General features: G+C 51.5%; 1 protein-coding gene across 2 annotated transcripts in view; it reads right to left on the reverse strand.

The window, feature by feature from the left end:
• The window catches only part of PHYHIP (phytanoyl-CoA 2-hydroxylase interacting protein), a 13,303-nt gene extending 7,392 nt beyond the window's left edge, over positions 1 to 5,911 (reverse strand). Inside the window, exons 1-4 of one of the 2 annotated variants that reach the window (XM_021715261.1) lie at positions 5,363 to 5,902; positions 2,406 to 2,541; positions 1,831 to 2,024; positions 490 to 664 (exon numbers count right to left, since the gene is read on the reverse strand). In XM_021715261.1, coding sequence (XP_021570936.1) covers positions 490 to 664; positions 1,831 to 1,995 — 340 coding nt within the window. In that variant the 5' untranslated portion in view covers positions 1,996 to 2,024; positions 2,406 to 2,541; positions 5,363 to 5,902. Of the gene's footprint in view, positions 1 to 489; positions 665 to 1,830; positions 2,025 to 2,405; positions 2,542 to 5,362 lie in introns of both variants that reach the window. The other variant, XM_008063546.2, reaches the window with a different exon arrangement.
• Between the last annotated feature and the right edge of the window lie 5,812 nt (positions 5,912 to 11,723).

The following is an 11,723-nucleotide window of genomic DNA, read 5'->3' on the forward strand; positions in this document are numbered from 1 at the left end:
GACCAGCCTGGGCAACTTGGTGAGATCTTGTCTCTACAATAAATCAAAAATTAGCTGGGCACAGTAGCTCGCGCCTATAGTTCTGGCTACTTGGAAGGCTGAGGTGGAAGGATCACCGGAGTCCAGCAAGTCAACGCTGGGGTGGCTGTGAGTGTGCCACTGCACTCCAGCCTGGGTGATGGAGTGAGACTCCCACTCAAAAAAAAAAGATGCTTGCACCAAGCCAGAGAAGCAACTCCATCCCTTATGGAAGTGATCCTGCCAGCATGATTAGTAGTATTCGCAGCTCTGATGGGAGAAAAGGCAGGCTCTTTGAGGCAGGGGAGGGTCTCTTTCATGTGTCCCCTGCTGTGGACTAAGCATAGTGCTTGGTATACAGCAGCTGTTTGTAAGTGTGTGCTGGATTAGGATGAAGCCCTCCCTGTCTTGACCACAGGTAAGCCAGATGTGCCAAGGCAGCAGGACAAGGATGCCACATCAGCGCCTCACCCCCGGTGCAGAACTCCACTGTCTCGCTCCAGCCAGACACCAGGTACTCGCCATCACTTTGCTTCACCGCCGTCTGTACGGCCACGCTGTACTCCGTGCGGGGGCTCAGGAACCAGTGGCCTCTCACTGTCATGGGCAGTGGCACCGCCTTGGCCACTAGCTTGGTGGGGACATCCTGAGAAATGGGGCAGAGACGGAGAGCCAGAAGTCAAACCAGGGGTCACGTCCAACCTTGGCAGCCCCCAGTGCCCGCTCCCCAGACAGCCCCCATTCTTCCCGAGCAGGGCTAGAGTCTTAGGGATTCGGTGGCTCCATGCCCTAGACACCATTTTCTTGGGAAAGCCACACAGACACTCCCCAGCCTCTGCCCCTCCTTCAACCTCTCTGACACCCTGTTCTCTTGGGAGCTGAGGGGAAAGGCCACAAAGTTGAGGGCGGCAAGACCTTCGTTTTTGAGGGAGACTTCGAGAGCTCTGCACACTGCAGTGCCGTCTCCACGGCAACGGCAAATGCTGAGAAGCCAGGGAGGAAGGGAAAATATGCCTTATTCTTTGGGGGGGAGGGCTCAGGGGGTGGTGTTGAGCATTCACGTCACCGTGGCAACTGGCCTGCCAAAAGACACCCAGATCAGGAGAGCCAGTTCCGGGGGGGGGTGAGTAACCCACGCCGGTGCTGTCGTCCTGGGAGCCTCCAGCTTCTGTCCACCCCACTCCCCTGCCTCTGCCAGCTCCAAGGATGGGAGGCTTCCTCCCACCCGCCCCCACACCGACTTTTAACCCCAGGAAAGGACACACCCGCAGAGGACTCTCACATTCCTTTTCTAAGCCAAGCAAAGAGTAGGCCAGCGGGTGAGAGGTAGAAAGAACCGCCGAGGAGGCCGGAGAGGGAGAACTGAAGACCCATAAAAAGAGTCCCACATCGCCCACCCAGCCAGCAGCAAGGCTGCTTCCCAATCAGGGCTCTGCCAGGACTTGAGACGTCATCCCTGTGTGTGATGCCAGCGCCCCACCCCGTCCGGGCTTTCTGCCCCTGTCTGAAGTCCCAGTCGTGGCGCTGATAACAGCATTCCCTCTGTGCTGGGCATCGTGCCAAGTACCACACAAACATTACTCATTGAATCCTCTCAAAGACCCTGTGAGGGTTCGAATTATTATTCCCTCTTCACCAGTGAAGGAACTCAGGATCAGAGAGGTCAAGTAAATTTCCCAAAATGACACAGTAAGATGTGTCTGGATTTTAACCAGGCCTCCTACTTCAAACAATGAGTTCCAGGCATCTCATTATCCTGCCTCCTTCAAGAACAGGTGCTGGGGAGAGCTGCTCAGGGCGTCTTCTACTCACCCGGTGCTTGAACTTGTTGGAGTTCTTATTCTCCTTCTTGTTGAGGTCAATGAAGTAATGGGTGACCCTCTCCAGGTCACTGTCCTCCATGGCCCAGGAGATGCGGAAGGAGTCGCAGGTGATGTTGCTGATCTCAATGCTGTGGGGCGTGGATAGCAGCTCCATGCTCCCCTCTGGTTTGGCTCCTGTGGGGACTGGGGGGAGAGGAAGGATCAGCAACCCTCGCCCCCAAAGAGCTCTCCTCCCAATATCCCGTGCAAGGTGGAGCCCCGGGGACCCGTGGAATGCATCTGCCTCATAAATCGGATGGAAAAGATGGCACGGGGGAGACTGGAGGTGGAGGACCGAAGGTGGAATGGGGTGCCTCCCCGGGGGCTCTCCTTGGAGAGGGGTCTGCAGAGCAGACGGCACCTGACAGGTGGCAGAGGCAGTGGGAACGCTGCGGACGCTGGGCGGGGACAGATTTGCAGCAGATGGAGCCGAGGAGGGAGGGGGCCTTTAGCCAGCAGGCGTGAAAAGAGAAAATGGTGGGGGTGGAGGGAACGGGGGAGAGGAGGGGGAGAGGCAGGAAGCACCTGCTGAGGAGCCAAGGTGCGAGGCTTGGGGCAGGTGACGGCAGTGGCAGCCAGAAGTCCACAGGTGCCAGGGCCCTCAGACTCAGGTCTCTCTCCTCTCCGGGGGTGCCTCAGTGAGGGTCACCACTGCACAGGGCTGGGAGAATAAGTGCCACGTAGGTTCCCGTGGAAGGGACATTCCGAGTGGGAAGGGGCAGCCTGGGCCACAGCCTGCTTTCAGCTCTTTTCCACCCATAATTTTTTGACGATCACTTTTTCTCTTTTGGCCCATCCTCCCTTGACGACTTTCAGTAGTTAGTTTTAGCATGGACATCTGTTGGTCATTTCTGCAAACATTTTATGCAAGTCTCACAATAGGGGCGTACTACTGTTATCCCCATTTTACAGATGAAGCAACTGAAGTAGGGATTTATCTAACATGCCCGAGGCCACACAGCAAGCAAATGATTTGAGCTCTGGAGCCCAAGTTCTTGATCATTAAGCTAAAGTTGTGTCCTCTTTTGCAGGGGAGGGGACACAGGGGGCGTATTTGCATGCGCAGGTACATGTGGTGTTTCCACTATTAATTTCTCCTCCTTCTATCACTTTCAAACAGTTGCATTTTCTCTCCTCTCCTTCTCCTGCTCCTTCGGTTCCACCCTTATGTGTGATGCTCTTCCAGGTATGCAAGGACCATGACCCCGTCACTCTCACCTCTCACGTGTGCATTAGCTGGGAAGAGCTGACTCTGGCTTTGACTTTGGCCTGGCTTACCTGAGCTCTGGGACTGGGAAGGGAGAGGGGGAGAGAGTAACCATCTCTGGGAGGAGAATGCAGGTGTGGGTGGGGCGTTCTCCAGAGGCGTTTGGTCTTATGCCTCCCAGATCCCTTCCCTAAGCCCAACCCCCGGCACACCCCAGTTTTCCCAAATGTCACCTCCTTCTCTCCTCTCTTCCCTCTTTGTCTCCTCCCCTTGCCCAGAAGCTTGGAGTGAGGGCATCTTGTGCCTGTGAAAGCAGGTACTTTTATTTATAGCTTCCAGAAGATTCAGCCCACACTCTCCCGTCAATTAAGGCTGTTCCAGAGCCTGGCATCTCAAAATTAACCTGTGGGCTGCCTGGGCGGCAGGTACAGGGTGAAGGCTAAGGATGATGGCCCTTACTGACCCCAAGTGTCACTTAAGTCCTGTTTCATCTTAGCCCCCCTCCAGAGCCAAATGCCAGTGGCTTTGTATACAGGGAATCCTATGGTAAGTAAGCATAGGGGTGCTACAAGGCGTACCCCAAAATAAAACAAATGGGATCGGGTGTCTTGAAACAACCCTACCACCATAAACCAGTTTGTGATTCACAGGGACAGGTGTGGAGCAGTGGGGAGTCCTGGGCTCCCAGCAAGAAGCTCCCAGGGAAACACATATATGTCCCTCACACCCACACACAGACGCAAACACACTCCCACCCGAGAGGCTCTAAGCGGACCCCACCCGCCCACTCACACCTGCCCCATGAGTAGGCATCTATTCCTGCCTCAATCCCCCTCTCCTCAGAGTCTTCCCAGAAATAGGGGCAGCTGTGTTTGGTGCTTGGGGGTCCCCGGAACCTGGGTGACTGTGTGTCCCTTGCCCCTACAGTTCTGGGAAAGCTGAGATGACACCCCCATCCCAGCCTTAGGATAGTGGCAGTGAGTGACACTGAGAGAGCAAAAAGCCAGGGTGGCCCCAGATGGGTGTGAACCCAAGTGCTTGATGCCCAGATGCCTAGGGAAGGACCGGGTGTGAGGCACAGGTTAAGGCAACACCCAAGAAACACCCACACTCCTGTTGGATCCACCCCGAGACAAGCATGTACACACCCACACACAGGCAGGCACGCACGCACACACACATGCGCCGAGTGTGCCTACCCACCCACTCCACACCTCCACACGTCCCCACTCCCACATGCCCACCCATGCACCCAGGTACCTCCCACCACCTTCCATGTTCCAAGAATGCCCCGCAATATTCCCTCTGAAAGCTGTTGCCTCCATGCACACCCAGACGTGTTCACGGCCACAGGCTCACGCACACACACGCACACCTTCTCGCAAGCCATATTTGGGAAAAGAAGAAGCCACAGGCACCAACATGCACGCGTGCCATCTCAAGAAGACACGCAACCCACATGCCTGCCTGCACACACATGGGTGCTCATACTCCTAGCAACCCCAGCCTGAATCCTGGGATTCTCTTTTGAGTCTTCTCCAAGCTCAAAGACAGTGACTTTGAAAACGTATTTGTCTCTGGCCACACTCTGCCAGCCCAGAGCCTTCGTGCCAACAGGTTTGTGCACCGACACGGGTCTGCCCACACATCCCACCGCCCACTCCCTCCTGCCCTAGAGTTACCCATCTCCACATAGAAAGCCCCTGGTTGCACACATGTACGCCCACACGCATGACAAATAAGATGTCCACCCCCTAAGCACACCGCCTCCCAGGGCCCCCACCCACACATACCCACAGGCTACTCAGATAAGTGCGCCCCCCACACACATGTACCTCACGTGCACAAGAAAGATATGTTCCTAGACATGCCTCACGCCAGTCAAAACCCACTCACAAACACATGTAGACAGACTTATCTGCGCCAGTGAGCCTCTGGCCTCCTCACAAGCATGCACACGTGTCATACACATGGATGCCCCTTCCCCATGCCCATTCAGAAAAGCCGCCGTGCCAGAGGGAACACTTCCCCCACACCACTGTCCCTGTTGGCATCGCTGACTGCAGCAGAATGGTCACGGGGTGACTAACTGTGGTGCCCCAGAGACTAGATTCAGTCATCAACCCCTTTGCCAAGGGCCTGGAGGAAAGGGGACAAGGTCGTCAGGCCTGGAGATCCAGGTGGGCACCCCGGGCGGTGGCAGGACTCTGGTGCCCCCCACCTTCTAGCCTCTCAGGACAGACAGCAGGATGCTCTGGGGAGGAAGGACACTCACCTGGCTCCACTGGGCTCTGCAGAAGAAGACCCGGCAGGGAGGGAAGGGAGAAACCTCTGTGTGGGTGAGCTCCCCAGGCAGGAGACAGCGGCTGGACGGCTGGGTCACAGGCAGCGGTGTATGCTCGCTCCTCTCCCGGCTGCCAAGGAGGCTTCTTCCATGCCCCGCAGGCAGCTCCTGTCTGGCTCTGCAGCGCGTCGCTGCGGCCCCTGGTGAGCCGATGTTCCCAGGCGAGCGAGCGCAAGAAGAGAGGCTACAGCGAAATCAAAACAGCGTGGAGGAGAGAGAGGCAGAGAAGGCGAGAGAGAACGAGAGAGCCAGACCGAATCCGGATCCACCAATGGGATCAGTGGCTGCTCAGCGTCAGGTGATAATAAGCAAGCTTGGTCCCTGCTCGCCCGGCTGGTGGGAGGGGGAGAGGGCAGAGGGTCTCCCGGGGAGCTACACAGATGTCCTTGGAGACAGCAGAGGCTGCCACCTCTCCCCCATTCTTCCAGGACAAGCTGCCCTCAGAAGTCCCTCCAACACACCCCCTACTTGGAAATCTCTGACTTGAATGCAGCCCCCAAACTTTAGGATGCTGGGAGAGGGTGGAGCTTAGCCAAGGGCTTGGGCCCCAAAACAAGGATTCTGATTGGGGGAAGGGGAGGGAGGCTGTAGAGGGGAAGGGTCCAGGTGGGGTGTGTGAGAAGGGGGTGACCCATCTTCAGTCTGGATCCTCTTCTCTGGGCTGATTGCCCAGTGAGAATCCTCTGACTGCTTCGGTGTTCCTAGGGAAAGGGGCAGGAGAGAGGTGGTAGAACAGTGAAGGGCACAGAGGCAAGAAAGTGGGGGTGTGAGAACACACCTAGCAAACCCTCTGGGCTCAGAGGAAGCCCAGCCCTGGGCACCTTGGCCAGAGATCGCAATATCCATTCTCATGTTGGTAGGAGGCTATTCTACCCCCAAGAAAGGAGAACCCCGTGGAGGCCAACATGAAAAACACTCAAGGAAATTAGAGTCAAACAACAAGCAGTGGCAAAGGATGTGTGCAGTGGGCTTGCACTTAGGCAGATGCGGTGAGAAGGCCTGCCCTGTCACTGTCCAGCTGGGTGAACTTGCTTAAGAAACTTGATCTCGGCTGGGCTCAGTGGCTCAGTCTGTCATCCCAGCACTTTGGGAGGCCGAGGTGAGTGGATTGCCTGTGTCATGGCTTTCCAGCCTGGGCGATGGAGTGAGACTCCAACTCAAAAAAAAAAAAAAGAAAGAAACTCGATCTCTCGGTGCCTCAGTCTCTTCATCTGTTTGATGGGATCATACAGGCTTATTGTCACCATGGAATGAGATAATTAGGTAAACCACCCAGCATGTAAGAAGTACCAGTCACCTGTCAGAGCTGCTTTCATTTCCATCATTATTGATGGTGTCTGCTTGTAAGGAGTCCACAGTCTTCAGGGGGCAAAATTACAGAACAAGGAGGTCGGGTATGATGGCTCATACCTGAAATTCCAGCACTTTGGGAGGTTGAGACAGGAGGCCAAGAGTTCAAGATCAGCGTGGGTAACACAGTGAGACCTCGTCTCTACAAAAAAAATTTTTTTTGAGAATTAGCTCACAATTGTAGTCCCAGCTATTTAGGAGGCTGAGGCTGGAGGATCACGTGAGCCCAGGAGAGCGAGGCTGCAGTGAGCTATAATTGTGCTGTTGCACTCCTGTCTAGGTGATAGAGTGAGACCCTCTCTGAAAAAGAGCAAGGAGTATACAACTAAATTACAGGGCACAGATAAGAATTCAGAGAAGGAAGGGTGGCCAGCTTCACAGCACAGGTAAAGCCCAGCCTCGAGGAGGCCATGCAAACAGGGGTGTGGTGGGGGTAGGGAGGGTTTGGTGCATGGGTAGCAGACACCATGCAGGCTCCAGAGAACAGAAGGTGAGTTGAGTCCAAGGGACACTCACTGAGAGGGACTTGGGGTTAAAGCACCAGCAGCAGAGGTCAGAGGAGGTGACAATGGGCAGAAAATGAAACATTTGTGGAATGTAAATCCAAGCAGAAGCCAAGCCTACCTCACATGGGTGTGAGAACCCGAGCGAGTCTGGTCAGATCCTGAACCACAGAATGCAGTGTGGTGTGTTACACTGAGGCAGGATTAAGCACTCCCTTGGCCAAACATTACCAAGTTCCGCCTCCACACGCCTACGCCACGGTGGTGAAACTCACAAGAGATGCGAAAGGTAACGCCGTGGTTATGGCCAGCACATGACATCTGGACCCGAAGTCTTGTCTCTAGGACCAAACTGAGGGGCAGTGGGAGGAAAAAGGCAGGTGCTCTTTGACTCGGTTTCCCCTTCTGTCAAAGAAAAACTAGTCCCAGCACCGTCTGTGCCTCCTACCTTCTCAGGATGTCACGTGGAGACTGCATGAGGTCATGTGGCCTGAGCATGAACAATAACCATCTGAATGGCCCTTTGTGGTGCTGCTCACGAGTGGCAGGTGAAGACACAGCCCTTCCAGAGCCTCTGCCTCTTCTTGCCCCTGAGAATTGCTCTACAGATCACGGGAGAAAACACGTGGTGAGAGCAAAGCATAGCATGCCAAGTTTAACCAGCTCTGCATGAGACCAAACCACCGCCAAGATGTACTTCTGCTGCATTTTTATTTTTCATAACTTTTTATGACACAAGTAATACACGATCGTTGTAGGAAGAGGAGACCATTTTGTTGTAAAACTTGAGAGAGAATTAAAATCTCTCACTTTCCCACCATTCAGAAATATGCATATATGTATAAATTTATTGGCAAAAATGGAATTAAAGAATGGTGTTATAACTTGCTTTTTTCACTTACCAATGCATTTTCTACTCATCACTTTGTCTTTTTACAGTATCATTTTAAATTGCGGTCTAGAGTTCTATTGTCAGTCATATACCTTTTTTAGAGCCAATTCCCTGCTCCTTTATAATTATTTTTCTCCATTCTAAACCTCACTACATTGCACACCCTTACAGTAAAATCTCTTTCCACATCTTACTTATATATCCAATAAAATATTTTTAAATGTGCACCTTATTTAGATATTGTTTGAAGCAAACGATTTTTTAAAACCCCCATGACAGTTGGAGAAATCTGAATACTAACTGGGTATTTGGTGTTTAAGAAGTTTTAGCTCTGATAATGACATAGTGAGTTTTTTGTTTGTTTTTGAGACAGGGTCTTGCTCTGTCACCAAGGCTGGATGGAGTACAGTGGCATGATTGTGGCTTACAGCAGCCTCAAACTCCTGGGTTCAAGTGATTCTCCTGCCTCAGCCCCCGCCAAGTACCTGGGACTATAGGTATGTGCCACCACACCTGGTTTGTTTATTTTATTTTTTATAGAGACAAGGTCTTATTATGCTGCCCATGCTGGTCTCAAACTTCTGACCTCAAGCAATTCCCTCTCCTTCACCTCCCAAAGTGCTGGGATACAGGTATAAGCAATTGTGCCCAGCCTGTAGTTATTATTTTTTAAAAGAGTGCTTACGCTTTAGAGAGACATAAAATGGCTATCTCTCAAGTTTGCTGTGAGAATCACACCCCTAGCACTATGTCTAGGAGAGGGAATTGCTTGAGTCAGAAGTAGCATTTAAGGATGGATAACATAATATCTGATATGTTTCAAAATCATCTGGGGCAAATGAGTGGGTGGCAGTAGAGATACAACAAGAGTGGATAAGTGCTGAAGTTGGGTGCTTCCAGATCCAATAAGCTATTCTCTCTACTTTTGTGCATGCTTGGAAGTTTCCATATTAAACATTATATTTAGACTATCACAATAATAACACAAGCATTTTTTTTTTTTGAGTTGGAGTCTCACTCCATCACCCAGGCTGGAGTACAGTGGCACACTCATGACCACCCCAGTGTTGACCAACCTACGGAGCTCTAGCGATCCTTCCGCCTCAGTCTTCCAAGGAGCTGGGACTACAGACGTGCGCTACCACGGCTGACTCATTTTTAAATTTATTGTAGAGACGAGGTCTTGCAAAGTTTCCCGGGCTGGCCTTGAACCTGTGTGCTCAGGCAATCCACTCGCTTTGGCCTCCCAAAGTGCTGGGATTATAGGCTGAGCCACTGAGCCCGGCCAACAAAAGCATTTGTTAAGCACCAAGACATACGGCTAGGAATGTGATTCTCACAGCAAACTTGAGAGGTAGCCATTTTAAAAAGGTGGACTGTGGAGGAACTCAGCCCATTAGTAGTAAGACTAATGGTCTCCTGAGTACAAAGGCCAGATTCTTCATGGTAGAAGGATGCATAACAAATATAGAGTCTAATGTAATAGAGAATGAGGCTATACGTAAACAAAAATTTAGTCTTAATATTCCTTGTGCACTTTATGGACTCAAATTGTTTATTTATTTCCCCATGGCTAAACTAAGTGTGGGCATTCAATGGGCCAGTGAATGCTTTCACATCCGCAGAGTCCACAGAAACTACCTTGTTCATTTACTTGCGTTTACAATAACGAGAGTGAATAATGAGCGTTTATAAGAGCTGCATGGATTTCTCTGTGCTCATGTTTTACTTTCTCATTTTGAAATCGTGTTTAGACATCCTACAACCCTCACTGGTCATCTATTTTGAACTTAATAAAGAGCAGTAAGGTGATTCTAAAAACTGGACACATTTCTGAGCTTGACTAAAGAATAGAATACGTATGTTAGCTGTTTTAGCCTGGGCTTGGTGGCTCAGCCTGTAATCCCAGCACTTTGGGAGGCCGAGGCCAGTGGATTCTCTGAGCCCATGGGTTCAAGACCAGCCCAGGCAACTTGGTAAGACCTCATCTCTACAATAAATAAAAAATTGGCTGGGTGTGGTAGCACACCTGTAGTTCCAGTTTCTTGGAAGACTGAGGCAGAAGGATTGCCGGAGCCCAGCAGGTTGATGCTGGGGTGGCCCTGAGTGTGCCACTTCACTCCAGTCTGGACAACAGAGTGAGACTCCACCTCAAAAAAAAAGTATTTTAGCTGCTTTAAAAACTTAAATATTGGCCTGACGTTGGCCATTCTAAAGTCTCTGGGGGCCAGGTGTGTTGGCTCACATTTGTAATCCCAGCACTTTGGGAGGCTGAGATGGGAGGATAGCTTGAGCCCAGGAGGTTGAGACCAGACTAGGCGACATAAGGAGACCTTGTCTCTACAAAAAATACTTTAAAAAAAAATTAGCCAGGCATAATAGCATGTGCCTGTAATCCCAGTTACTTGGGAGGCTGAAGTGGAAGGAATGCCTGAGCCCAAGAGGTTGAGGCTGTGGTGAGTCGTGATCCAGCCTGGTGACAGAGTACACTCCAGCCTGGGTGACAGAGTGATCCCATCTCAAAAAAAAAATTTTTTTTAAATATTTAACCATTTTAGGACATGGAAAGATGCTGAGAAACCACAGAAGAGAGGGTGAAATGCTGGAAAGGCAAAGGAAACTTAAAGGGAAAAGATTTTTTGTTTGTTTGTTTGTTTGTTTTTGAGTTGGAGTCTCACTCTGTCACCCAGACTGGAGTGCAGTAGCACGCTCATGCCCACCGCAGCCTCGACCTGCTGGGCTCCGGCGATCCTTCCGCCTCTGCCTTCCAAGTAGCTGGAACTACAGGCGCGTGCTACCATGTCCAGCTAATTTTTGATTTATTGTAGAAACGAGGTCTCACCAAGTTGCCCGGGTGGGTCTCGAACCTGTGGGCTCAGGCAATCCACTCACCTCGGCCTCCCAAAGTGGGATTACAGGCTAAGCCACCGAGCCTGGCCAAAAGATTTTTTTTTAATGGCAAAAAATCATAAGAGAAATGAGAAGTGGAGGAACTCATATAGAACCATGGTACTGAAATAGTCAGAGAGTTGTCCCTGGAGTGGAAATATGGATACCACTGTGCACTGCATGATGAGGTACCAGGACCAGAGGTAGAATACTGAATACATGCACCCAATATTTGCCACAGTTGTTTTTTTTAAAGAGAGTTACTTGCAGGAGAACTTATAGAGAAGACATGAAAATACAGCTCAAAGAAGACTTTAGGCCCGATGCAGTGGCTCACTCAGCCCAGCACTTTGGGAAGTCAGTGTTTGAGGCCAGGAGTTCCAGACTAGCCTGGGCAAGAAAAATCTGTCTCTACAATAAATATGTAAAAATAGCCGGGCTCGGTGGCTCAGCCTGTAATCCCGCGCCTTTGGGAGGCTGAGGTGAGTGGATTGCCTGAGCCCGCGGGTTTGAGACCCGCCTGGGCAGCGAGACCTCATCTCTACAATAAATCCAAAAAAAAAATCAGCCGTGCGTGGTAGCACATGCCTGTAATTCCGGCTACTCGGAAGGCTGAGGCGGAAGGATCACCGGAGCCCAGCAGGCGAGGTTGTGGTGG

Source organism: Carlito syrichta, unplaced genomic scaffold (assembly GCF_000164805.1).
Source record: "Carlito syrichta isolate Samal-C Ts95f unplaced genomic scaffold, Tarsius_syrichta-2.0.1 Scaffold306946, whole genome shotgun sequence".
NCBI classification, from domain to species: domain Eukaryota; kingdom Metazoa; phylum Chordata; class Mammalia; order Primates; family Tarsiidae; genus Carlito; species Carlito syrichta.